The sequence below is a fragment of the Mirounga angustirostris genome, unplaced genomic scaffold (assembly GCF_029215605.1).
Source record: "Mirounga angustirostris isolate CCGP_5_RB_7025 unplaced genomic scaffold, mMirAng1.0.hap1 SCAF_15, whole genome shotgun sequence".
Classification (NCBI taxonomy): Eukaryota; Metazoa; Chordata; class Mammalia; order Carnivora; family Phocidae; genus Mirounga; species Mirounga angustirostris.
Window position 1 is genome coordinate 4,106,325 of NW_026991723.1, and position 27,847 is coordinate 4,134,171.

Below are 27,847 nucleotides of genomic sequence, written 5' to 3' on the forward strand. Positions count from 1 at the left end.
CCATGTGTTCTTGAAAGGAATGCATAATCGTCAACTGCTGAGGCCAATGACCCACTCAGGTACATTACCTTAACCCTCAGTAGACCAAGAGAAATAATCAACACCCTTTATCAGCTGAGGCTGATAAACCCTTTGTATTTTATTTAATATTTGGGTCATTTTATAAATAATTTACAGAAAAATAAAAGAAAAATGAAAAAGCAAATACGACATTTTAGTCAAAACGTAAATACACCAAACCTGTATTTTTATATTTTCCTGGTATGTGCATATATGTGGACATACACACACACTACGAAGACATACATCTATATGGATATATACTCACATACACCCACACAAACACACATGAAAAGGCGTACATCATTTGAACAAAACTGTCCATCAACTGACATGTATGAACCTGGAACATATAGATAAAAACTGATATGAGATTTCAAATATATCTCTAATAGATGATCATTACTTGTAGTTCTTCTTGAACTTGCACTGTAGAAATGCATTGCTTTTGAAAATTTTGACAGCTCACAATTTTGTTAGAACAGTTATATTCTTTGTACCCTGATTGTAAAATACTTTCATTTTCAGATCCATGAACCTTAGAATGACAAAGCCAATGATCTGTTTTCATTTCCCTTCCTATCACCTCTCTGTACATACTAACCTTCAGCACTTTCCCCATACAAGCTGTATCAAGTAAATGATCATGCACAAACATTACGTGAAATACAAGAATACTAACACACATCCTTTTAGCAAAATGGAATGTCCAAGTGCTTGTCACAAACCACTGCATAAGGAAGTCCTTCCTACCAAGTGACTAACTGAATGCAAATTCCACATTTCCTTTATATAAGTCACAGAAAGAAATAAAGTGCTCACTCATCAATTCCTGATTTTGAGAAAACTCATCCAGGATATTGTCACCTGACAACTCACAGTCCACGATTTCCCTTATATGATCAACTTCACCTTCATGATTAGAGCCTGGAGTCCTGCTGTCTCTCTTGATGATTATTTTATTCATCTGATAACTATGAAGTATCTTCCTCTGTCAACTTTCTACTCCTGGTCATTAGAGGCAGAAAATTAAAAATTCTAGATTCTTAAGTGTGTTCAATAAAAGCTAAAAGAAAGACTACAAAGATGGTGCCTCCAGATTTCATTTAAATTTTTAAAAGACGATGCAATTCTTGAGGCAATGCAATAAAAAAGCAATGACCTGACTATTGCATCATCTTTCTGGACAGTTCCACCATTCTTCATTTCTGTACTGTAGTCTTCCTTAGCATAGCTGGGAATAAGTGGTAAGTATAATAAATCCATTCCTAGATGATGAAATTACTAATATAAATAGTGATATGAAAAAGAACCCACAATGCATCTGAGATTCATAAAAAAGGTTCAATGAACCCACACAGTAATTGCAAGAGAACATGAGTTTTCATCTTCTTTTCTAAAAGTAAATTATACACCATAACTAAGTGGGATTTATCCCCGGTACGCAAGGCTGTTCAGCATTCAAACATCAATCAAAGTAATCCACCACATCAGCAGCTAAAAAAGAAAAAGTATCACATGACCATATTAATAGATGTAGAAAAAGCATATAACAAAATTCAATACCCATTCATGTATGCCTTCTTGATAAACTAGGAATAGAAGGGTACTTTCTCAACTTGATAAAGAATATCTATAAAATGTCTACAGCTAATATAAATAATGGTGAGAAACTCAAAGTTTTCCCACTATGATCCAGCAAAAGGCAAGGATGTCCCTCTCACCACACCTTTCCAATCTCATACTAGAAGTCCTTACGAGTGCAATAAGGCAAGAAAAGGAAGTAAAAAGTAACAGACTGGGAAGGAAGACATAAAACGGTCATTTTTTTTTTTTTACAGATGACATGACTGCCTACTATGTAGAAAATCCAAAAGAGTCAAAAAAAATTTCCTAGAATCAGCAATTATACCAAGATTGCAAGATGCAAGTTAATATATAAAGGTCAATTGCTTTTCAATATACCAACAAGGAACAAATGGGATTTGAAAATAAAAACACAACGTCACTTACATTCGCACCCCCAAAAATGAAATACTTAGGTATAAATCTAACAAAATATGTATAAGATCCGTAAGAAGAACACTACAAAACTGATGAACAAAATCAAAGAAGAACTACATAGGTGGAGAGATAGTCCATGTTCACGGATAGGAAGACTCAATATTGTCAAGATGTCAGTTCTTCCCAACTTAGTCTATAGATCCAAGGTACATCTCTAACATCAAAGTCATGATCCATGAAAGACATAATGGATAAGCTGGACTTCATTAAAATGAAGAACTTCTGTTCTGCAAAAGATAATGTCAAGAAAATGAAAAGGCAAGCCATAAATGGGAAAAAATATTTGCAAAAGACATATCTGATAAAGGACTGTTATCTAAAATATACAAAGAACTCTTAAAACTCAACAAGTAAACAAGCAACTCAATTAAAAACTGGGCCAAATGGGGTGCCTGGGTGGCTCAGTCGGTTAAGCTTCCAACTTCTGATCTCAGCTCAGGTCTTGATCTCAGGGTCGTGAGTTCAAGCCCCACATTAGGCACCATGTTGGGCATGGAGCCTACTTAAAAAAAAAAAAAAAAAAACTGGGCCAAAGACCTTAATAGACACTTTACCAAAGATATACAGATTGGAGATAAACACATGATGCTCCACATCATATGTCGTCACAGAAATGCAAATTAAAACAAGGAAATACCACTATACACCTATTAGAAAGGCCAAAATCTGAAATGCTGACACCATCAAATGCTAGCAAAAACAGAGAGAGCAGAAGAATCTCTCATTCATTGCTGGTAGGAATGCAAAATGATATACCTTCTCTAGAAGAGTGTTTCGCATGTTCTTATAAAACTCTTATAAAACTAAAACTAAACATACTCTTAACACACAATCCAGCAAGCCTTGGTATTTACCCAAAGGAGTTGAAAACTTATGTCTGCTTAAAAATCTGTATACAGACGTTTATGGCAGCTTTATTCATAATTGCCAACACTACAGAGCCACCAAGATGTCTTTCAGTAATTTTGAATGAACGAACTGCGGTACATCTATAAAGTGGAATATTATTCAGCAATAAAAATAAATGAGCTATCATGCCATGGAAAGACATGGCAGAATCTTAAATGCATATTATTAAATGAAAGAAGCTAATCTGAAAAGGCTCCACAGTGTATGATTCTGGTATCATTCTAGGTATAATTGCTGATTCTGGAAAAGGTAAAACTATGGACACAGTGGAAAAGATCAGTGGTTGCCAGGGGTTTGTGAGGAACGGATGATAGGTGAGGTACAGAGGATTTTAGGGCAGCAAAACTATTCTGCATGATACTGTAATGGTAGATACATGTCATTATACATTTGTCCAAACCCATAAAACGCATAATACCAAGAGAGAACCATAACGCAAATTACGGACTTTGCGTGAGTAGGACATGTCAGTGTAGGTTCATCAGACTAACACATGGTGGAAGATGTTGCTAATGAGGGAGGCTACGTGTGTATGAAGGCAGGGGATATACGGGAAATCTCTGAACTGCCCCCCTCAATTTTGCTATGAACCTAAAACTGCTCTAAAAACACTAAGTATTTAAAATTTTTTTTAATTATACAGTAAATTTTCCTCAAGGTCATTTATAGTAACTCTCCATTTAATAAAAAGGACTGCTCTGCCATAGGATTTTATCAGAATTCAAGGCTCTAATAAACAGAGCTTCATTTTTCCTCAGAGTAAAGTGTCCTTTTACCATCCCAAACCCAAAACTTTCCTTCTATCCAGCATCCCAGGCTCTCTGGCGTACTGAAAGTCTTCTCTCCTAAGGTGGTGCCGTTTTTCTCTCCCCTGCAGAATCAGGATCGGTTTCCATCACAGCATGCCCACTGTGGTAAGATCTCCATCTTCAGAAAGGCTCATTAACCCCTCATATAATTCTATAAGCTATCATCACATTTCTATGAACTAATTTCTAGGATATACTATTAACTGAAAAAAGTACAAAGAATATATACAAAATGCTACCTGCATAAGAAAGAATGGAGATAGGTACACAAGCATATCCTTAATTTTGCAAAAAAGAAACATGATGGGGGCGCCTGGGTGGCTCAGTCGTTAAGCATCTGCCTTCAGCTCAGGTCATGATCCCGGGGTCCTGGGATCGAGCCCCGCATCGGGCTCCTTGCTCCGCGGGAAGCCTGCTTCTCCCTCTCCTGCTCCCCCTGCTTGTGTTCCCTCTCTTGCTGTGTCTGTCTCTGTCAAATAAAGAAATAAAATCTTTTAAAAAAATAAAAGTATTGGGGCACCTGGGTGGCTCAGTTGGTTAAGCGTCTGCCTTCTGCTCAGGTCATGGTCCCTGGTCCTGGGATTGAGCCCCGCATCGGGCTTCCTGCTCGGCGGGGAGCCTGCTTCTCCCTCTCCCACTCCCCCTGCTTGTGTTCCTGCTCTCACTATGTCTCTCTCTTCAAATAAATAAATAAAATCTTAAAAAAAAAAAAAAGAAAGAAACATGATGGATAAACTAGGAACTAATGAGATTCATTAATGCCCTCAAGAGTGGGAATCAGATGAAAGGGACTGGAGGGAGGAAGTGGGTAGTGACACTTCTGTGTGTAGTTTTGACTTTTGAAACCATATTGATATTTCATATATTCAAAGTAAAAAAAACAAAAGCGAGGAAACCTAACTTCATTTCGTATGAATAAAACGTAATTACACTGAACAAGAAATGACATAAGTAACTTTCAATACAGTGTTTTTACTCTATACCCTCAGTGTAAAGACATAAATACTCTAAGTAAATCTTGAAGCCTAGTTAGAAAGTGTGTTTATCACAATGGTACCAATTCAGCAATTCTGAAACTATTTTCTGCATATTACAGAATTGAGCAAATGAATAAATATATTTCAGATAATACAAGTATAGGATGGGAGAGGAGGGACACCTGGGTGGCTCCGAGTTAAGTGTCTGCCTTCAGCTCAGGTCATGATCCCAGGTCCTGGGGTCAAGTCCCTCATTGGGCTCTGCTCAGCGGGGAGTCCGTTTCTCCCTCTCTCCCTCTGCCGCTCTCCCTGCTTGTGCGCTCTCTCTCTCTGACAAATAAATAAATAAATAAAATCTTTAAAAAAAGAAAAATGAAAGAGGAGAGTGAATCCTATGGTGAGGAACTGGAAATGGAGCTGTCAACATGAACTCATGGCTTCGATACATAATACAGATACTGACAGGAGTGTGTGCATGTGCATATATATATACACACACACATATATAATGCAATGTAATTCATTTATCTAAATAACTTTTAGCTCTATCCATTAAAAGTGCCTAGAGACAAAGACACCAAGGGACAATGAGCACGGTTAGCACCCAGATCTTGGTTCTTAAACACCATTCCCCACCAAAGGGAACTGAAAACTTCCAGTTATGACTATGATGGAGTAAGTGTACTGGACTAGCTTTTTTCCTTCAAACACTGGAAACTTCTTTCAGATGCTGATCAACGGGTAGTGACAGACTGAGTGGGAAGCCCGATGACTGCTCCAGCTTTCTTTCTAAGGGTGCTTTCCAGGATGGGGTGCAAGGCAGGGGGGCCTAAACAGAGCAAGCAGGGAGGCTAGGTGGCTGGAATTTGCAGAACAGGAAACCAGAGAAGAGTCACTCAGAGAAAGAGCTCCCATAATCTGCACCGGGTTCCCTTAAGCTTTAAGCTGAAATGCCCACTCACAGGCAGTTATCAAAGAAAGAACATCAACAGGGAGCTACGGTGTGAACAATTCTGGTGCTCACCTTATGATCAGCAGGAACTGAGAAAATGTACAGAACACCCTGGGCACTCAGTAAAGATATCAGAAGCTTTAAAAATAAGCCTCAAAAGGGTCAGGCAGATCCTCCAGGGGCATGTTCCTGCTGGAGCAAAACAACACTTTAAGAAAAACACCAAGTAGGGGTGGTCTGTCACAAACACAACTAATGTGGGAAACAAAAGCAGAAGAGAAATTATTAAATTTCCTTACTACCTACAGCCCGTTGACAAGTCCTTGAAACAGGCAGAGTGACATTCCTCTAGGGACTCACTGCCTTGAGGTTGACACTTTGCTAAGGGCAACTAGCAATCTTAGCCCAACCCCACCCCCCCCCAGGATCCTGTAAGTCTACTTTAACATATAAAAATTTCTTTGGAGGGGCGCCTGGGTGGCTCAGATGGTTAAGCGTCTGCCTTCGGCTCAGGTCATGATCCCCGCGTCCTGGGACCAAGCCCCACATCAGGCTCCTGGCTCAGCGGGGAGCCTACTTCTCCCTCTCCCTCTCTCCCTGCTCATGCTCGCTCTCTCTCTCTCTCTGTATCTCTGTCTCAAATGAATAAATAAAATCTTTAAAAAAAAAAAAAATTCCTTTGGAAACTTCCTTTATCTCTACCCCACCCCCAAGATACATGTTGGCAATCATCCCCCAAGCATACGGCCCACCGATATACATCTATCTGAAGGGTCTCATGACTCCAGTTTTATTAGATGGTAATAAATGACCTTTTCCCAACAATAGCTAGCCCCCCCCCCACCAAGGTCCTGGAAACCTCACTTCCAAAATTCCTTAGAGACTTACCCTACCCTAAACCCCTCCCAACTTGAAAGTATATAACGGGCCACTTCTGACCCCATTGCAGTTCTTTCTGCCCACAGGTCCCATCCCTGTGCTTTAATAAAACCACGTTTTTGCACCAAAGACGTCTCAAGAATTCTTTCTTGGCCACTGGCTTTGAACCCAAGCACAGATATTTCATACAATTCAAGAGAAGAAAATCACCAAAAGTTTATAGTGAGAAAGAGAAAACAACTGAAAGTATATGGTATTTTCAGAAATGTTTTAATGAATACATCATACTGGTATCTAATTTATTAACCATGTGGCCTTTTCTTTTATTTTAGAGAATGTGAAAATGCTACGTCCATGTCTCAAACTTTATTTTGCCCTGAAGGTCCTACGTTACTCGGATGGAAATTCTAAGGAGGCCCAGGAACATAACCGCCAGGCGCCAGGTGCCGGGGCCCCCAAGTCGCTATCAGCGCACACGTGTACAACTGTGAGTTGCAGGGCTTTCTGCAGGGCCATGCGCCAACCGCACAAGAAAAAGGGCACTGTCCCTATGTGTTCAGAGGCGGGTCTCCGTGGACCAGCGTCTAGCATCCTTCTGTGGGGCTCAGCAAAACTCAGCCTGCTTCTCCAGCTGCAGGTTGAGAGGCTGGGTGCCAGGAACACACGTGGACCAGCAAAGGGGAAAAAGAAATCAAGTGTGGACCAGGGAGAGCATAGTATAGCCTGCAGGCCGGTTTGCACCCAGAGAAAATTGGTCATTCTTGTTTTCTAAAGCCTTATAAAAATCAATGAGATAGAAAGAAAGATAGGTAGATAGATAGACAGACAGACAGACAGATGAGAGATACATGACAAAGACTGTAAGAGGCCCAGAAAGCCTAAAATATCTGGCCCTTTATTGAAAAAGTTTGCTGAACCACCTTAGTCTAGACTAACTCTGGTTCCCAAGGGAACCCCTCAGAAAGCAAGCTGTGCTGCTAAATCTCAACTGCCAGGAGCAGACTGATAAACCTTCTATTTGTTCCTAAATTTTTAAGCTCTGCCCTTCTAGCCCCTGGAGCTACACGGAACCTCACCCAGGGTCACAGGCTGAATTACACCCCCTGGCCTCCTGCAATAACGTATGCAGGAGCTCCTCTGGCCTCCAGTGCCCTCCTCCTTGCTGAAGGCAACATGACCTCACTGGAGGCCTGGCAAGGGGCCTTGAGAGATAGGAGCCCAGGCCAGCCGCCTCCGGCTGAGCTGCCCACCTCTGGAGGGGCCCATTTTCTCATCTCCGCAAAAGACATAGCTCTGCTCCTCTGAGACATGCCTGCAGTTTAGAAGGGTCCATTTAATAAGGGAGGATGAGGAGACAGAACTTGAACAAGTCACTCTTCTTCACCCACAAGCCACCTACACTTGCAATGTATCAAAGTATAAGCTTACTTCACGTAACCACAATACACTGCCAATGTTACTTCCTCAACAACCAAAACCTTTCAATTCCTACTCCCATGAACTGTTTGTTCAGTATCTTGGATGGTCCAGGCACTGTTCTGATAATGGGCGCTGCCCTAATTCCAGGGAATCAGCAGATCTGCAGGAGAAGCAGAAGCAGACTGATCACAAAATCACAAGTAAAAAAATAAATTCCGGAACTGAAAAGTGCCAAGAAGAAGCTAAAATAGGAAACTGTCGGGGAGGGTGAGGGGAGCAGGGCTAAAATGACAAAGGGAACAGCTCTCTAAGGAGAGGTCTTCCCAAGCTAAGGGAACAGTGAGTGTGAGAGGAGAATGAGCTCTGTCTAGCAGATGCCAGCAGGGGGAGGAAGGCGGGAGACAGGGCAGGAGAGGAGAGGTGGCCCCAGCGGCAAGACCTCACACACTAGGTATCAGTCTCCTATAAATCAGTGCCAGCTTAGTGGGACCAGCCTCCAGTGCCAGGTCAGAAGTATAACTGGAGGCTCCCGAGATGGTCAGACGCCATGCCTTGCCCAACTCCTTGAGGCTGTCCACAGGCCCTGGCTCGCGGCCACTTCCCTACACCACTAGGTCCTTCCCATCTTCCGCTCGCCTCCGAGATTACAGTCCTCCTGCCTTCCTTTCATACACACCCTTGTCTTTATGCTGGGCCCACCAAATAATCCAGGATAATCTCCCCAGCTCGAGATACTTTAATAAGTATGACATCCCTTGTGCCATATAAAGTCACACAGTTACAGGTTCTGGGGATTAGGATATGGACAAGTTTGGGGGGGCCAGTATTCATCCACCACACACTTTATTTCTGAGGATTAGCCGAAGTAGGGGAGTGAGGTGATCCTTCATGCTGATCAACTGGGCTGCTTTGCAGGGGAACATGTTATAGTGGGGCAAGGGTGACACAGCTGGATAAATCTGCAGATTACACTAATATGTACTTCCTATTTCTTAAAAAGAAAATAATATCTATAGAGCATAAAATATTACTTAGGAAATATTTTTTTAAAGATTTATTTATTTTAGAGAGAGAGAAACAGAGAGCAGGGGGAGGGGGAGAGGGAGAGAGAGAGATCTCCAGCAGACTCCCCACTGAGTGCAGAGCCCAACACAGGGCTCAATCCCAGGACCCTGAGAACACTACCCGAGCCAAAATCAAGAGTCGGAGGTTCAACCGACTGAGCCACCTGGGCGCCCCTTACTTAAGGAGTTTTTTTAATGGAAATAGGGTTAGAAATGAGTTAGCAACACCCAATAATTATTACTTCCTCAGAAAGGCCAGGAGTACTCTGAGTTCTTTTTAATGGTATCTCTGGCATGTCCAAATGAAAAAATTAAAATTAATTATAATATTAAAAGCTTCTATTAGGAAAGAAAAAAGGTTTAAAATCAATGATCTAAGCTTCCACCTTAAGAATCTAGAAAATAATGAATAAATACTAAAGCAAACAGAGGAAAAAAAAATGAACCAATGAAACCAAAAGCCAGTTCTTTGAAAAGATCAAGAAAAGTAATAAATGTTTTACCAGAATTTAAAAAAAAGACACAAATTATCAATACCAAAAATGAAAGATACCTCTAGAAATTCATCGATATTAAAAAGATAAGGGATTATGAACTTTATGCCAATAAATTTGAAAACTTATATAAAACAGATAGTTTCCTTAAAAGACACAAATTACCCAAACTTAAGAAGAAATGGGTAACTTGAATAGTCCTATATCTACTAAAGAGATTAAATTCACAGTTAAAAATCTTCCCCCAGAGGAAACTGGACCCAGATGGCTTTGTTGGTGAATTTTACCAAACTACAGAAGAAATAATACCAATTCTTTACAACCTCTTCAGCAAAACAGAAGAAACAAAACTGGAACACCTTCCGATTCATTTCATGAGACCGGCAATGCCCTGACACCAAAACCAGACACAGACGTTACAAGACAACTACACCTCAATTTCCCTCATGAACAAAGCTGCAAAATCCCTCCACCAAATGTTAACATATCAAATCTAGCAATATGTAAAAAGAGTAACACATCATGACCAAGAAGGAATACAGGAATTATATTACAGGAATACAAGGTTACTTAACAGCTGAAAATCAACTGATAATTACCATTTTTAAGAGACTGGGAAAAAAAAAAAGATATGATCATCTTAAGAGACACAAAAGAAAGAAATCTGACAAAATTCAACACCTATTCGTGATAAAAAAAAATCCTCAGCAAACTAGGAATAGAACCTTTTTCAACCTAATAAAGACACATTTCTGAGAAAACCACAGCGAACAGTATACTTATTGGTGAAAGACTGAAAGTCTTCCCTCTTCTGCTGAAGAGAAGGCTGGGATGGACATTCTCATCAGCTTTGTTCCACACTGTAATGAAGATCCCAACTGATATAATAAGAAACAATAAAAGGCCAACATACTAAAAAGGAAGAAGTAAAACTGGCTACAGATGACTACCTACAAAGAAAAATCCCAAGGAATCTACAAAAAAAAAAAAAAAAAGATTCCCAGAACTAAAAAGTGAGTTTAATAAGGGTATAATAGTATAAGAATAGAATAATGTAGGATATATGGTCAATGCATGAAAATCAATTGTATTTCCACATGCTAGCAATAGAAAATCAAAAGTCCAAGTTAGAAAATGCCATTTATAGTAGCATCAAAAAATTATGAAATACTTAGGAATAAATTTAACTAAATATGTCCAAGATGTGTACACAGTAATTGAGACCAAACAGCATAGACAGCCTGGGTATAACTCAACATATACGGTCAACTGATTTTTTAGAAAGTCCTAAGATAATTCAATGGAGGAAAAGTTAATCTTTTCAATAAATGGAGCTAGAAAAATGAGATATGCATATGCAAAAAATTTTTTTAAAAACCTATGGTATAATACAAAATATATTTGTCCTTTTCACAGGATCCTGGCACAGAGCTTTAAAAATCCTTGAACTATCCTGAGTGATAGAAGTGCTTTCTATTTTTATTCATAACGAGCCCCTCTGAACCATCCCTAAGTTTATGCTAATGAGGTGACTGTTGGAGGGCCTCTGAATCGTTTCAGAACAGAGGCTCCTCACCAGAAAGACCAAGCCACAGACAGAGGGCTGGAATTTTCAGCCCCACCGCTCAACCTCTGGGGGCAGGATGGGGCCAGAGACTGAGTTCAATCACCAAAGGCCAATGTTTAATCAATCACGGCTATGTAACAGAACCTCCATAAAAACCCATAAACAATGAGGTTCAAGGGAGCTTTCAGGTTGTTGAACACATGTGTTCACCCTCCACCCTACTCTTGCCCTATGCACTCTACCATTTGGCTGTTCCTGGATTCTATCCTTTATAATAAACCAGTAATAGTAAGTAAAGCACTTTCCTGAGTCTGTGAGTCAATCTAGCAAATCCTACTCCTGATACCAATTGGGGGCAGGGGGAGGGACACAGGGTTCCACACCAATTCTCCAATTCCACGCCAAAAGGGCATCCAACAATTTAATTCCAATCCTGATGCTAATTCCCAAAGTTAGCACAGACCCTACAGATTAAAGGCTCGGGCCCATGAGCCTGCTTTCACTTCAGATGCCAGTCACTAGCCCCAGGAGGCACCCACATTTCTAACTGACCAGCTATAAACTCAAGGGTTTCAACAAACTCCTCATCAGCTTCAATAATTCATTAGAATGACTCACAGAACCTGGGAAAACACTGTATTTACATTTACCAGTTTATTAAAAGGATAAGACTCAGGCAGGAACAGCCAAATTGAAGAGATATATAGAGCCAAGTTGAAGTTCAAGATATATATAGAGCAAGGTAAGAGGGAGGGGGTACATGGAGCTTCCATGCCTCCTCTGGGCACAGCACCTTCCCAAAATACTGATGTGTTCACCAACCTAGAAACTCCCCATTGTTTATGGGTTTTTATAGAGTTTTCATCACATAGGCACCAAATCCTTTGGTGACTGAACTCAATCTCCAGCTCTTCTCCCCTCCTCAGAGACTGGGGGAGTGGGACTGAAAGTTCTAACCCTTTAATCCCATGACTGATTCTTCTGGCAACCAGTCCCCACCCTAAAGCTATCTAAGGACCCCTGGAACCCCAGCCTTGAGTCAACTCTTTAGTATACAAAAGGCACTCTTATCACTCAGGAAATTCCCTGGGTTTTAGGAGTTCTGGGCCAGGAATCTGGGGCAAAGACCAAATACATATTTTATTATACCACAATACCTAAATCCACATCTTGCAACATACACAAAAATTAAGTCAGAATGCATCGAAGGTCTAAATGTAAAACATAACAACTAAAAAATTTCTAGAAGACAACATAGTTTGAGAAAGTCTATGCTCTGGAGTAAGATAATAGTTCTTAATTCACAAAGTAAGTACAAACCCCACAAAAGAATACAAATGGATAAATAAAACTTCAAATAAAAACTTTCGTTCGTCGGGCGCCTGGGTGGCTCAGTTGGTTAAGCGACTGCCTTCGGCTCAGGTCATGATCCTGGAGTCCCCGGATCGAGTCCCGCATCAGGCTCCGTGCTCGGCAGGGAGTCTGCTTCTCCCTCTGACCCTCCTCCCTCTCATGCTCTCTGTCTCTCATTCTCTCTGTCTCAAATAAATAAAGTAAAATCTTTAAAAAAAAAAAAAAAAAAAAACTTTCGTTCATCAAAACAAACTGTTAAGAAAAAGGCTAGTCATAGAATGGGATAAAATACTTATAAAACACTTATCAGATGAAAGGCCTTATACCAGGAATATGTAAAGAAGTCTATAACTCAGTAAGAAGACATCTGATAAAAATATGGTGAAAAGACCTGAATAAACACTTCACCACCAAAAAAAAAAAGTGACTAAAAAGCACCAGGAAAGATGCTCAAAACCACCAGGCATTAGATAAATGCAAAGCCGCTCAGCAGGGGGAACGAATACTCAGCAATCGAACACTACTGAACCACGTAACACGGTGAACCTCAAAGTATTATGCTAAGTGAAAGAAGCCAAATACAACAGACCACCTATAGTAGGATTCCATATAGAAGACACCTTTTTTTTTAAGTTTTATTTAAGTAATATCTACACCAACATGTGGCTCAAACTCATGACTGCGAGCTCAAGAGTCATATGCTCTTCCAACTGAGTCAGCCAGACATCCCAGAAGACATTTTAGAAGAGGAAAAGCTATAGTAAGAGCAAGGAAATAGCTGTTTAAGGGGAGGAGTAGGGGAAGGGATTGACTACAAATGAGCACAAGAAAGCTTTTTAAGTGATGAACACACTCTAGAGATCACTGCTGTGGTCATGATCTAAATGTCAACACTCAGCAATTTCATTACTGAGTGCTTTATTAGTACTTAGAATTGGTACATTTTTTTTAAGGTATTATTTTACTAAGTAATCTCTACATCTAACATGGGGTTCAAATTCACAACCCTGAGATCAAGAATCGCAAGCTCCTCACTCTGAGCCAGTTGGGCGCCCCTAGAATTGGTACATTTTATTGCAAGTAATTCATACTTCAATAAAATAGATTATCTTAAAAAAATGATATGCAATAAAAGAACCCTATGCTAAATTATTACAAATTTGTGGGTATCTATCCTTTCACTTTACTTATCAAACTTCCTAAGGGATTAACACTCAAACACATAAATACAACATAACCTGAGATTCTGAAATAAGACTGAATAGAACACGTCGTCAGTCAGCAGCCCCAGGTATCTGTGTCATGACATCTGCCTCCATCTGAACACTACACACAACCTTCAATAAAGCATGTTGAAAATGTTAGTGAGAAGTTTTTAGTGAAATCATAATTTACTAGAATTCAAAAGCAGAAGCAAAACTACATTTACTTTCAAAAAAAACCCCCACACTATTATGTATAATTCGGTGAAACACTCAATTTAGAGTTCTACATACAAGAATCAATTACCAAGAATTGTTTATAATCTATTTTAGTAATTTCAAAGGAAAAAAATCCTTATTCTCAGTAATTTCTCATAAACTTTCATTTCAAAAATTTGACGGTGAAAACAATACATTATGTCCTTTGCTACTTAGTATTGGAACACTAGAAGAACAAAAGTAAACAAATAGGGTTACACATTTACATGGACTTCAGTAACCCAGACAAAAGAACTTTTTCATAATTTCATTACAGACACTACATTAAAATTGTGAAGTAGAATTATTTCAGCTTTCCTTTGTGTTTGGAGGTGAGTGTGTCTACATGTGTGTAAGAAACAAGATAAAAGTTTTAAATGAATAAATAACATCTAGACTATGCAGGGAAGACAGCACACATTTTGGCCAGTGTGTCACGATGAGCTTTGACTCCGAAAACGACATGTCTTAGTATTCCAAGAGAAACAGGCAGGCCATGAACCCAGAAGCAGTGTCTAACCTACAAGAAAGAGTACACTTTAATGATTCCCAACCTGGAGTCATGCCTAGGGTATGGCATGGTATCTGAAAACATCTATGTACAGGAAACACTATGTACACCCATAATAATTATGGGTTTTTTTTTTCCTGTGGCTAGATACCATTGTTAATTAACAGAAAATTCACTTAAATACAATGCTATACCCAGAGTGGCATTTTGACATTACATATCTTCTCAATCAACTATGATGTGTAAGTACATGAAATTTTTAGAATTTAGAAAGGAGGCCTCGTACTCCAAAAGGTTAGAAATCATGGTATAGTTAAGAAACAAAACAAAACATTCTGCTCTAGGAGTCATGAGAAGTAGTTCCAGCTAAGTGACGCCCTTTAACCAGGCCCATAACCTCACAGGGATTCTGTAAAATGAAAGCATATGAATGGTTCTATAACGTCTTTTTAAAGATTTTCCTCTCACATGCTGTAACAGTAATTGAGAAACTCGGTCAATGTCACAATTTTAGTTACCTGGTGATTTTTTTCCAAAACTATTTACTTTGTAGATAATTGGTTACTATAATTTATTACTGTAAGATAATTATCTCACAGAAAGTGTGGAGACCGGGACAAGAGAGTCATACTCGGAACCCCTGGTCTTACTGGGGAGCACACAGCCCTCGTCTAGGCCCTAACACCACACACAGCCCTCTCTCTCAGCACCTGCTTCCCTCACGACCACACCAGCACATGCTGTCCTCTCCATCTTATCACTCAGTCCCTTCACGTCTGACTGCATGCCTCTGTGTATCAGTGTGCATATTTGTATGCATCTGTATAATGAAATACTGGAAGGATAAAAAAGAATCTAATAAAAATTTCTACTTTTATTAGAAGAATGAGCAGAAGGGTAGAAGCAGGACTTCTCTCTTTGTATACATGTTATACATTTTGTATACATTTTGATCTAGCACTGATTTTCTAAAAAATAAAATTTGATTTTAAAAATTTAAGTGTTAAGTGAAATATGGTTATCGATTTAAAATAGTATACTTAGAAGGGGAAGTCAGAAATCACTCAGTCCAACCTTCAACACACTAGGGATCACTTTAATAGTGCTTCATCATCTGCTTTCTGGAATATTAGAAAAAGGACATAAAAAGAATGAACCAACACTACCAGTGAATAGGAAGGCGGTCTGAGACAACCGAGAGAAGCTGCGGAACACATCCCAACAGTCCCTGAATCACAGCAGCTTACAGGCTGATTAATTTCAGCAACTGCATGCTGAGTCCCTATTTGGGCTGTGTTCCCAGAATACAAAAGATGACTTTTAAAGAAGAAAAAAAGAAGTTCCCATCCTCAAGAAATCTGAGGCAAGACCACTTTACAAGCTTTAAGTTTCAGGAAACAAACAAGGTGTCACTGGAATACAGATGGATGGAGAAGAGGAACCTTTGTGGGGCAGAAAGGGAAGAGGTAAAAGGAGTAACTTGAAGGGGCTGGGGGAACTAAGAAACTAACCAGTAAATGAGAACACTGTTTTTGAATATTACTACTTCAGAACATTACTACTTTAGTAGAAATTAAAGCTCTAATTATGTGAAAGTCTGTATTCTTCAACAATAATGAGGCTTGACTAAATTCAGATTTCTATACTGGTATAAATAAGCGTTCATTTTAACTCTGCAAAGAGATTTTATTAACTGGACTTATAATTAATGTGTACATACTAATAATGACAGACCCACCAAACTGCCTCTTTCAAATACATATAAGAAAAAAAAAAACCTTTCAGAGAAATTTGAATCATTTATTTGAATCATTTATGTTAGTAACTCAGCGTATATAATGGAATTATATACGCTGAGTTACTAACATAAATGATTTGCCCCAATTTTTCTATAATTCAAACATTGATTTTTTTTAACAAAATTCAGTAACAAATCTCATGAGTTAAAACATACAGCAGAAGATTATCCTGATCATGCAGAAGTTACAAAGCACATACAACAAAGGAAATCAATTTGATGAACCCTCGAAAAAACAGTATTCGAGGCCAACATGTTCATCTGGTAAAAAACATTTGGTATATTACTTAGTATGTCCCCAAAAAGGCAACCTATAATAAAAGAGTTGTAAACTGTTCTAAAGCATTAAAGCCTTTTTCAGGGTACTAATAAGGTGGAGATGCAAAACAAATGGGCAGCAAAGGAGCAGGTAAAACAAAACCTCTACAGTAACTACAGTGTCACAGTCAACCAACAGAAGACAGTCATGCTGGGAGCCTCGGTAACAGTGAATTCTGAAGCACGTTATCACTGCCATTCCTCAAAGATCCAGGTCCCTGGGCCTTCCTCAAAGGCCCCCAAACTGCTCTACGTTTTTCTTCCCAACAAGTCCCTGAGCAGCCCTCCGAGGCCATCGGTCACGTGCTGGACTCAGTCACCTGGAGACGTATTCACCTGGTCCTAAAGTCACAGATAACAAGGATCCTAATTCTCTCCATGTAAGTTCTCCATACTGCTTAAGAAAAAATGAAAATGTACGTAAAGCCCGTATGAAAACTGTTAACGGCCATCGCTGACTGACTCAGGGTGCCGCACTCCACCGGCCCTCCGGGCCTCCGACCGCCCTACCAGGCTGGCAGCCTGCCCTGCCTGGGTCTCAGGCGGAAGCGGAGGCAGGACTGCCAAAGGCCTTCCCCCGGCATCTGAGGATGATAATCCCACTCTCTCGGATTACCCAACTGGAGCTAAAACTAATCTTTTCAGGCATGCTACAGTACACTGAAAGCCAAAATATAACTCATTTACACTGAGTGTTTCCTAAATACCACAAACTTCTGCAGTACTTTATGGTGGAAGCCACAGAGGCTGAACCCTGACTGACTGAGGGCTCTTGAGAACAAAACTGAAGCCTATCGCCCACAACAAAGACACTCTACACACTTTGTCATTCTCGACATTGTTCGAGGTTTACTCTAAAGATTTAACAGATACTTGTTTAATGAATAAAATACTATATGTTGTTCCCTCAAATGTCTAATTGCCTGAAGGGGATTATCTCATTTATATTTTTACTGAAAAAAAGTTGTTTATGCTTCAGCCAACTTCTACTTTCATTTCTAAATGACAATGATACTGCTACGTTATCAGCACATACCTTCCTCATCTACATTTTTTCCTTGTTTTCCTATTTTACTAGTTGAAACAGATTCATTCAATCTCATGGTATCGAAACAATTACAAAGGGAAAATGCAAGATAACTTAATCTTTAGCTTTTGGTAATACAGTATAATCAGGGGGAAAAATCCTAATTTTCGCTGCTGTAGATGCCAATTTAAAAATACAATCCATGGACACATACTTAAGTAGGTGCTACCACAAACACTCTCCAAAGCAAATGTCTATACTTAACACTTTTTACTGGGGTAGCTACTGCTAGTCAATGAAAGTATTTTTTGATCAACAAATAAATACAGAGCACACTGTTAGAGGTAGGAGTCTCAACTTTTCCTTCCCAGCTGATCTTTCATAAATATCATACATGCATTACAAATATTTTAGTGGCTCAAATTATTTTTCCAATTTCCAAAACAATCAACAGAAAGTTCCTTAATACAAAGCATTTTTTCTCTTGTAAAACAGTAAAAAACAGACAAAGAAAATGTTAGTAATAGAATTCAAATCACAGAACACTTTATAATGGAAAATAGACTATCACTGAGGAAAACTTAGACTACAGTTCAATGTCATAATAAAATTTATTTACATACCAGCACAGAATATCCCTGGGACTTCACTCCTGACTATTATGGTCCGCACTTTCTTATCAGATTTTAAAGCATCCACAGCTTTTGAGAGCTAAACAGATACAGGGAGGGCAAGCAGAAAAAAAAAAAAAAAAAAAAAAAGAGGAAAAATCCCTTTCAGATTGATGTCAACACTGTATCTTAGTATTAGAAACAAACAGCTTAATCTTTATACTCACCATTTTTATCAGATTTTTACTGAATGAATTTTTGGCATAAGCTCTGTTTATTCCAAGCACCACAATTCCTAGTGGGAAAAAAAAAGAAAACAGCACAAGCGTCTGAGTTAGTGAGTATTCAGGGTACAACTCCTGCACACACAGCTAGTTAACTTGGGACTTAGGAAATCTGCCCCTTCCTTGAGGTTCACGCCAAGAGCTTTGTCCTTATTTTCATGTTTACCCTCCTTTTCAAGATAAGCATATTTTTAAACAATGTGGTATATGTAATACATAAGATCAATCTAGTACTTAATATGCACCTCTTTTCTTCTGCTTATAAGAAAAGAACTTAATTAACATCCTGTCCCTTTCACTTTATCTCTTCTTAAGCACCACCAAGGTAAACTGGCACATTTTACTAAATGTACTTATTAGTGAAAAAAATGTGGTTTCATCATCTTCAAGTACATACAGAAGTAATAGCTAGCAAATCCTTGTCACAGGCAAGCCTTGTGGGACCAGCTTTTTTGCTAACGTACCAGGAGTTAGCATCACATTTACTCTTTTTGTCATACTACATAGTTCTCAGTATTTCCATCCCAAATTTCTCTGCTGACTCTGTTCCACATACTTAACCTGAAGGCACTTCCATTTAGACAGAGTCCAACAAGTAATTCAACCTCGATCTATAAAAGCAAAGTTCATTCCTTCTCCCATGAAGCCCAGCTGTCCTTCCTAACTTCTCTATCAGGAACCCACCATCCCATTCCAAGTGCTTCAGTCCGATGATCAATTTTCCAAAACAATTATGCACAGAATCCACCCCTCTTTAAAACCCTTTGTCTCCAAAACATTTGCATTCAAAGACCTTAGCGTGATATTCAAAGCCCTATATGACCTGTACTTAGACCTTGCTTGTACCCTGAGTAAGCACAACTTTTCCCAGTGTAGGGAAATGCCTTCCACCACCTTGGGGGTGGGAGTGGGTACCATCCTTATTGTAAATGAGTTAAACTGAAGACAACAAAATGTACACATGCTGTCTCTACGCAAGAAACTGCAAACCTATTTTTCAAAGAAAGTACAAAGATAAACTTCAGCTCACAGAATAAATTTTCAAGAATTCCAAACGATCTCAGCACAAAGAAAATCACGAAGAACCAGTATCTAGGGGCGCCTGGATGGCTCAGTGGGTTAAGCATCTGCCTTCAGCTCAGGTCATGATCCCAGGGTCCTGGGATCGAGCCCCGCATAGAGGTCCCTGCTCAATGGAGATCCTGCTTCTCCCTCTCCCTCTGCTGCTCCCCTAGCTTGTGCTCTCTCGCTCACTCTCACGCTATCTCAAATAAATAAATAAAATCTTTTAAAAAATAAGTAAATAGGGCGCCTGGGTGGCTCAGTCGGTTAAGCGACTGCCTCCGGCTCAGGTCATGACCCCAGGGTCCTGGGATCGAGCCCCACATCGGGCTCCCTGCTCCGCGGGGAGCCTGCTTCTCCCCCTCCCACTCCCCCTGCTTGTGTTCCCTCTCTCGCTGTATCTCTCTCTGTCAAATAAATAAATAAAATCTTTAAAAAAATAAAATTAAATTAAAATAAAAAATAAGTCAATAAGTATTAAAAAAAAGGACCTGGTATCTAGGGCAGGATCTACATCAAACCCTTAAGGACAGCGCTGTCACTAATTAAGTGCTGTAGTACGTGCTGGACTCGGTTCCCAGGGCTTTGTGTTCATTAGGCCGCGTGACCCTCACAGCAACCCAAGAGGAAGGCACTATTTTTATCCTATTGAACAGGCACCCCCAGAATGTGCATTCTTAGTTTTAACAGATACTCCTCAAAAAGACACTGTCTCCATTAACCGCCCAGCCAAAACACTAATACCTGTTTGTTCACAAGAGCAGACACCAGTGAGATGAAAACCGTCTTACAGACATTGGGAAACTGTGAAGAAACATCTTGAAACTGTTACAAAGTGGAATCCAGGGTCTGCAGGCCTGAAGCTGACAAAATCTAGGGAGCCCTTGTAAGCAAAAGAATACAAAATTACGCACACAGAATTAGGGACAGATAGAAATATTAAAACCTTCAGAATTTTAAAACCTTGACAACTACTACATTTTCTTTCCAATTAGGTATGTGACCCTACACTTCCTTCCCTACATCTCTGAGGTTTTATATTTATCAATAATTCTGAAAAAATATACAAAACTAATCAAATGGAATTGTAAGGGACACCAAGTAGTCAAAACAATCTTGAAAAAGAAAGTTGGAAGTCTTAGTTGAAGGACTTAATCAAGACACTTCCTGATTTCAAAACTTACTACAAAGCTACAGTAAAAACAAACAGTGTGGTACTGGCATAAAGATAGACATACAGATCAACGGAACTGAGAGTCCAGAAATAATCACCCACACTTATGGTCAACTGGTTTTCAAAAAAGATACTGAGACCATTCAGTGCTAAAAGAATAGTCTTTTCAACAAATAGTGATGGGACAACTAGAGATTAACCATCAAAGAATGAAACTGGACCCTCTCCTCACACCATGTATAAAAATTATCTCAAAATGGATCTTAGACACACTATGAGACCAAAATGGATCTTAGACACACTATGAGACCTCAGAAGGAAATAGGTACAAACCTTCACGACCTTGGATTAGGCAACAGTGTCTTAAATATGACAACAAAAGCACAAGCAACAAAAGAAAAATAAGCCATAATTCATCAAAACTATCAAGTAAAAAAAAAAACACCTCACAGAATAGAAAATATTTGCAAATCATACATCTGCCACAGGATTAATATCCAGATTATAAAGAATTTTTACTACCCACAACAAAAAAACAAACGATCAGAATGAAAAATGGGCAAAAGGTTTAAACAGGTATTTCTCCAAAGGAGATATACAAATGGCCAATAAGCACATGAAATGATGCTCAACATCATTTGTTATTAGGGCAACGCCAATCCACACCACCACGAGGCATCACCTCACAGCCAGGAGGACAGCTATAATGAACAACAAATGGAAACAAGCGTTGGCGAGCAGGGGGGAAACAGGAACCTTTGGGCACTGCTGAAGATGTTAAAATGGTGCAGCTGCTGTGGAAACCAGTTTGGTGGTTCTTCCAAAAACTAAACATAAAATCACCCCACTGATTCTACTCCTATGTATCTACCCAAGAGAAATGAACACATATGTTCAAACAAATAATTGTACACAGTGTTAAGCAGCATTATTCATAATATCCAAAAAGTAGAAACAAAATGTGGTATATCCATACAGTGGAATAAAAAATAAGAACAGTGAGTAAAATTATCATTCACAGCAAGAACTCAAGAGATGTTTAAAGTGTTGACCTTTGATGGCAGGGCCTGAAAATGAAAGGGTGGCACCCTTCCACGGTGCTTTTTTTGTTTAATCTTACCATGTGCATATATAGTATTTTTACTTTAGAAATTCTGCAAACTTGAATAATTTAATTATTCTTACTAAAAAATAACATGTAACACACAAAGTACTAAAAACCAGTAATAGAGTATCTCCAATAAACCACATACAGACCTGGGTTCTTCAAAATACACCATTAAAAACCTGAAAACATAACCCACAAAATTGTGGGAAATTGTTCTGCAAATCATGTATCTGATAAGGGACTTGTATCCAGAATATATTAAAAATCTCTTACAATTCAACAATAAAAAGGGACGCCTGGGTGGCTCAGTCAGTTAAGCGTCTGCCTTCGGCTCAGGTCATGATCCCAGGGTCCTGGGATCGAGTCCCGCATCGGGCTCCCTGCTCCGCGGGGAGCCTGCTTCTCCCTCTGCCTCTGTCTCTCATGAATAAATAAATAAAATCTTAAAAAAAAAAAAAAAAAAGACAAACCCAGTTAAAAAATGGGCAAAGGCTTTGAGAAGACATTTCTCTAAAGAAGATACACACATGGCCAATAAACACATGAAAAGACACGCTACATCATTAACCATTAGGAAGCTCCAAAACAAAGCCACCAGGAGATACCACTTTACAGGCACCAGGATGGCTAGAATCAAAAACACAAACAGTTAACAAGTATCGGTCAGGACGTACAGAAATGGAGCTCTCATACCTCGCTGGAGGGAATGTAAAATGCTGCAGCCACCCTGGAAAAGTTTGGTAGCTCCTCAAAATGTTAATCATAGAATTATCATGTAACCCAACAATTCCACTAAATGGAAGTGAAAAGAAACGTCCACAAAAATTCCCATGAATGCTCTAAGCAACATTGTTCACAATATCCAGAAAGTGGAAACAACCTAAATGTGTATGAATGATGAATAAACAAAACGTGTCCTGATCTATCCAAATATGGGAATGTTATCCAACAATAAAAAGGAATGGAGTACTGACACATGCTATAGCAAGGACGGACCCTGCAAATATAATGCTGAGTGAAAAAAGCCACGGAAGACCACATCTGTGATTTCTTCAAATGCTATGTCCAACACAGACAAAGCTACTGAGACAGAAAACAGATACATGGGCCCAATTTTGCGGGGAGGGGAGTGTGAGAATGCGGAGTCATGACTAAAGAAAACAGGGTTTCTTTCTGGATTGATAAAAATGTTCCAAAGTTGGATTGTGGTAACGGTGGCACAACTCTCTATATATACTAAAATCAATTGTACATTTTGAATTTTATGGTATGTGAATTATAGATCAATAAAGATTTAGAAATATATATATCTTGGGGCACCTGGCTGACTTCAGCTCAGGTCCTGATCCCGGGGTCTTCAGCTGGGAGTCTGCTTGTCCCTCTCCCACCCCCTCTCCCCTGCTAGCGCTCTCTCTAGTACACACTCTCTCCCTCTCTCCCTCTCTCATATAAATAAATAAAAGCTTAAATATATATATACACACACACACTTTAATACATATTTTTATAAATATAATTCCCATGCCATAAAATGTATGAAAATATATTAAAAACATGAGAAAAGTAAATAAATAAAAATAAAAACATGAGAAAAATATATGAAAGAAACCAATCTACTAAAAACGAAAGCAAGCAGATGTCAGAAGACCAGCTGGCAGACCCCAGTGACAGTCCCCTTGGGAGATGGTGCTGGCGTGGACAAGAGCAGTGTTGGTAAAGAACACAGAAGAAAGTGAAAAGATTTCAGAGACATTCAAGAAGTCTTGATAATCTGGATGTAAACTGTAAGCAAGGAGCAGGTATCAAGAATGACTTGCATGATCCACTTGCTCTATTTCTGCCAGCAGTTTTTCCAACACGGTTCACAAAGGTGATCTTTGAAGTGGGTCACAATTATGAGCAGAAGCTTGCCAGACGGGGAGAAGTTTGGTAAGGGGAAGAGAGAAGTCACTCCATTCTGGGAGGTGCATGCAAAAGCACGAACCAAAGAGCAGTAAAGGCCAAGCTTAGACACAGCGGAGGGGAGACTGGAGACTAGGCCTGCAGGCAACTGGGAGCCACTAGAAGTTTCTAACTGAACAGAGCAGTCATTCTTGGCCTTGAAAAAAGGTAACCCCAAGACAAGTGCGAACAATAAACTGGGAAGGAGAATGACCGGTAAGCAGCCAACCCATGAAGGAGAGACCCTGGTGAACCACGGCAAGGACTGCTACTCTAAAACCCCAAGCAGATCAGACAACAAAGCAAGAAATAACTGCTATAGAAACCTGGTCCCACAACTGCGCCTCCTCAACAAATTACAAATATGGAACCCAAGCAACAGATGAGTGCTAATGCATTCTGCACTTACTCACCTCCAGCAGCCTAAAGAGGCCCACAGGGTATACAGCAGTTTGGGGCTCCTCTGACCCCGCCTCTCATTTTCTTATTCCTAACGGGCTGCTGAGACCCTCAAATTTTGGACTGGCCTCAATGGAAGCAAAAGCATCAGGGAGACTCCTTTACCTGCAGATTTTTTAACCTCATGTTTTTCTTTGCACCGCTTATTGCTGGTTCCCTAGTAAACCAAAGCATTTATAAGTTAGCCAAGCCTAAGCCGTCATTGAAAGGAAGCTGAATCAACTTTCTTAAGAAACCATGACTTCCTAATAGTGGATTTTTACATTTCAAGGTAACTGTAAACGTCTGATTTTATTGAATTGTTCTGTATGCTTTAATTTCTTCTCTTTGATCCATTTGGATCCTAACTTAAGGACTATCCAGATGTTTTGTGAAATTTTACTTGCAATTTGCATTCATTTAAGTCATAAAGACAAAAAATACAGAATATGGTGCATATTACTCACTGCACCTGCAATCTCTGTATCTAATGTACTGCAGGGACACCTAATATAACTGAAATCCCAGTAAGACTAAGCTTACCCAAAAAGGCTCTACACTCCAGTCCCAAATCTACTTTCCAGCTGAATTTCTCAATACTCTGCCTGTCATGTCACAATGCAGCACGCATGCCCTACAGTATTTCCCAAAAACACAACACCTTCAGATTCCCCCCCCTTTGACCATGCTCTGCTCTGTCTGGGGTAATAAACATTTAAGTAACAAATGAAATAACTCCTCATACTCCACCAGGAGCATCCATTATGAGCTAGATACTTAGTGGGCAATTTGTACTGACATTCTCATCTAATCTTCACAGAAGCCCTACAATGTTGGTATTATTTTTCCTATTACACACACACTAAAGTTGAGGCACAGAGGCAGTTTGCCTAAGAACCCTCACTATTCCCAAATTCGACTGCCTGGTAAGGAATGCCTGGGAACCGATTTCATCTGGCCAAACCCTAACTCGACCCTCAGAATACCCCTCTCAAGTCCTCCAATCTCCCCCAATATAACTGATGGTAGGTCTCTGGGGGTATTACAGCCCTTCCCTCTCACCAAGCCTTCAAAGTTGTCAGCAGAGCCTTTTTGCCAGCACTATCTTCCTCACTGTTAGAAGATGATTAAAGACAGCAATCGTGACTTAACTTCTTTTGTCCTTCTGCCTAACGGATGACAGGTGCTCAGTAACTACGTGTCCAAATTAAATGACCGGTCCTCTGGCAGACTGCTATTCTACCTTTCCCGACCCAAGCGGGCAAGTGAAAGGAACTGGGCTCCACCACGAACACCTCCGGTAGGCAGTTCCCGCCTCCACAGCCCTCCCCCTTCCCCCCGAGGTATCGTACTGCCAATGCATCTGTCTCCTCCACCGCAGGTAGCTCAAGGGCAAGAGCCTTATCACCCACAAGGGTCCCCAGAGCGTAGCGCGGTACCCGGAAGACAAAAGCAAGCTCAAAAAATGGTTTCAGTGAATTGCAATGCAGTCCCCCAAACTAACTTTAACTTTCTAAAATAAACAAGAGGAGAAATTGTTGCGGCTGCACTGCTTTAAGTGTGAGATTCTTCAGAATGAAGTGCATTCTCACTGCAGCTTCTGAAACTCCACCCACCCACCCCCCAAACCCAATTCAGAACAAGCACAAAACCTGGAAGCAAATATCACACACCCGGTTTATTGACCTTGGCTCGTCTAGGGACGAGGGCGTGAGCTGCATTTCTGTCTTCGGCGCTGAGTGGGGCCACTTTTACAGGTAAGCTGCTCCAGTGTACACCTTTAGGCACCGCCAGCACCACAAGGGTGCGAGGCTGGGGCGGGGGAGGGGAGGGGTCCCGACCCGGGCCGCTCAGCGGACACTGACGTCAGCGCAGACACTTGACCTTGCGACCCTTCCCAGGACCCGCGGCTGCCAGCGCCGCGCCCCTCACCTCGGTTCTCCTCCTCCAGGTACCGCACCCGCAGCTCGTCCTCCGTCTTCACTTCAGAGCTGTAGCCCCTCCGCGGGGCCGAGCCCCCGACCGCGGGCGCCCAGCCCCGGGCCCATATCGCCGGGGCGGCCCGCGGGCCTGTTAAGGAACCGGGCAGCCTCCACCCGGGGCGAAGCCGCGCACAGCAAGCGGCCACCCAGCGAGCGCGGCCGGCCTGCAAGGTGCCCAAGGTCCCAGGCGCCGCCGCCACCGCCGCCGCCGCCATATTGTCTGTTTACGGCGTGGGCCTGCGGCTGCTGCCCCGCCCCCGCCGCGCGCACGCTACCGCGCGCACGCCGCCGGGCACGCCCACGCCCCGCCCCCGGAGCCGCCCCCTGGCACCGGGCCCCGCCCAGGCCCCGCCCCTCGCCCCGCCTCGCCCCGCCCAGGCCCTGTGACGGGGTGTTCCCGCGGCCACTTGCCCCGGCCTCCCCTGCCCGGCGCGCGGGTTGGAGGCTCGTCCAGCAGAGGCAGGAGGAAGTAGCTTTCCCAGGCTGTGGCATGGCTTAGGGGAATATGTTCTATAAGAACCCCCCGCTCTTCCTAGGATACGCACTGGGGTCCTATGTTCTGCAAAGGTGAGCTGACATGTTTGGCCTCCCGTTTGACTGTCTGGGTAGCAGCTCTGCGCGGGGCTCCCGTTTATCCATGCATCTAAGAGCCCCAAGTTATCCGCTGCACGTGTCTGTGAACATGCGAGTGCCTGCCGTGCGGAGTTCAGGAGGGGGGTGACAACAGCCATTGCAGCAGCGGGCCTCAGCCCACCGCCTCAAGCAGGTGCAGTGGCCTTCCCCGAGTCCAGAGTCCTGGTAAGGCACCCTCTCTTCTTGACAGAAGGGGCCCAGCCAAACCCTATGCTGAGGTGGCATTGAGAGCATATGGCTCTTCGCTCAGCCACAAACGCAGAATGTCAGCTTAGTGGATAGGTGTTCATCAAAGCAGTCTGAAACGTTCTATCTGGTTTTTATCAAATCTCAGCCGACAAAAGGTGCGCTTAGGAATCCTGTTTGAAAAGTACGCTGCTTTGAGCATACTCCCACTGCCACGCAAATTTCTGCTGTACATCCACCACATTTTTGGATCCTAAGCAAACCTTTCTTCAATATTATACCCTCAGCTCTGTCCCAAGTGGAAAGAAAAAGCCAGTTGGGTCCCATGGGTGCGTCTGTTGTGGGAATGTTGTCCAGGGCACTTTTGTTCGGTCTTCTGTAAAGAGCCACTTGTGAAATTTCTCCTGAAGTTTAGGCCAAGGAAAAACTTTGCTTCCCCTTTTCTGACACTCATGTTCACTTTGATGCTGGGAAACTCAAGAATTTTGGTCATAGCTCAACTGTTGCAATTATTGCAACTAATTATTGTTCACTTTTATTAGTTGCTAATTGTTTTGCTATCTTTATGTTGGCTCATCAACAGATTATAAATTTAAATACAGGAGTTCCAGAACACCTGACACAGTGTTATTCAAAATAATATAACTTTATACAAACTTCCGGTTGTAAAATCAATAAATCATAAGAAGTACAGCACAGGGAAGATAGTCAATAACGTAGTAACATTGTATAGCTACAGATAGTAACTACACTTATTGTGGTGAGCT

At 41.0% G+C, this 27,847-nt stretch overlaps 2 protein-coding genes across 16 annotated transcripts in view; one reads left to right on the forward strand and one right to left on the reverse strand.

Annotated features, from left to right (window-relative positions):
- The window catches only part of AUH (AU RNA binding methylglutaconyl-CoA hydratase), a 191,565-nt gene extending 165,046 nt beyond the window's left edge, over positions 1 to 26,519 (reverse strand). For 5 of the 7 annotated variants that reach the window (XR_010407553.1, XR_010407552.1, XR_010407554.1 and 2 more), the window contains exons 1-3: positions 26,212 to 26,518; positions 18,500 to 18,567; positions 18,285 to 18,372 (exon numbers count right to left, since the gene is read on the reverse strand). Coding sequence is in view for 4 of the 7 variants with exons in the window: in XM_045882134.3 (XP_045738090.1) it covers positions 18,285 to 18,372; positions 18,500 to 18,567; positions 26,212 to 26,476 (421 nt within the window). In the remaining 3 variants the exon portion in view is untranslated. Of the gene's footprint in view, positions 1 to 18,284; positions 18,373 to 18,499; positions 18,568 to 26,211 lie in introns of all 7 variants that reach the window. The other 2 variants (XM_045882137.3, XM_045882136.3) reach the window with 2 other exon arrangements.
- LOC123849498 (uncharacterized) overlaps positions 25,914 to 27,847 on the forward strand; it is a 211,325-nt gene continuing 209,391 nt past the window's right edge. For 8 of the 9 annotated variants that reach the window (XR_010407558.1, XR_006792080.3, XR_010407557.1 and 5 more), the window contains exon 1: positions 26,685 to 26,828. Coding sequence is in view for 3 of the 9 variants with exons in the window: in XM_064578974.1 (XP_064435044.1) it covers positions 26,767 to 26,828 (62 nt within the window). In the remaining 6 variants the exon portion in view is untranslated. Of the gene's footprint in view, positions 26,037 to 26,684; positions 26,829 to 27,847 lie in introns of those variants that run through there. The other variant, XR_006792079.3, reaches the window with a different exon arrangement.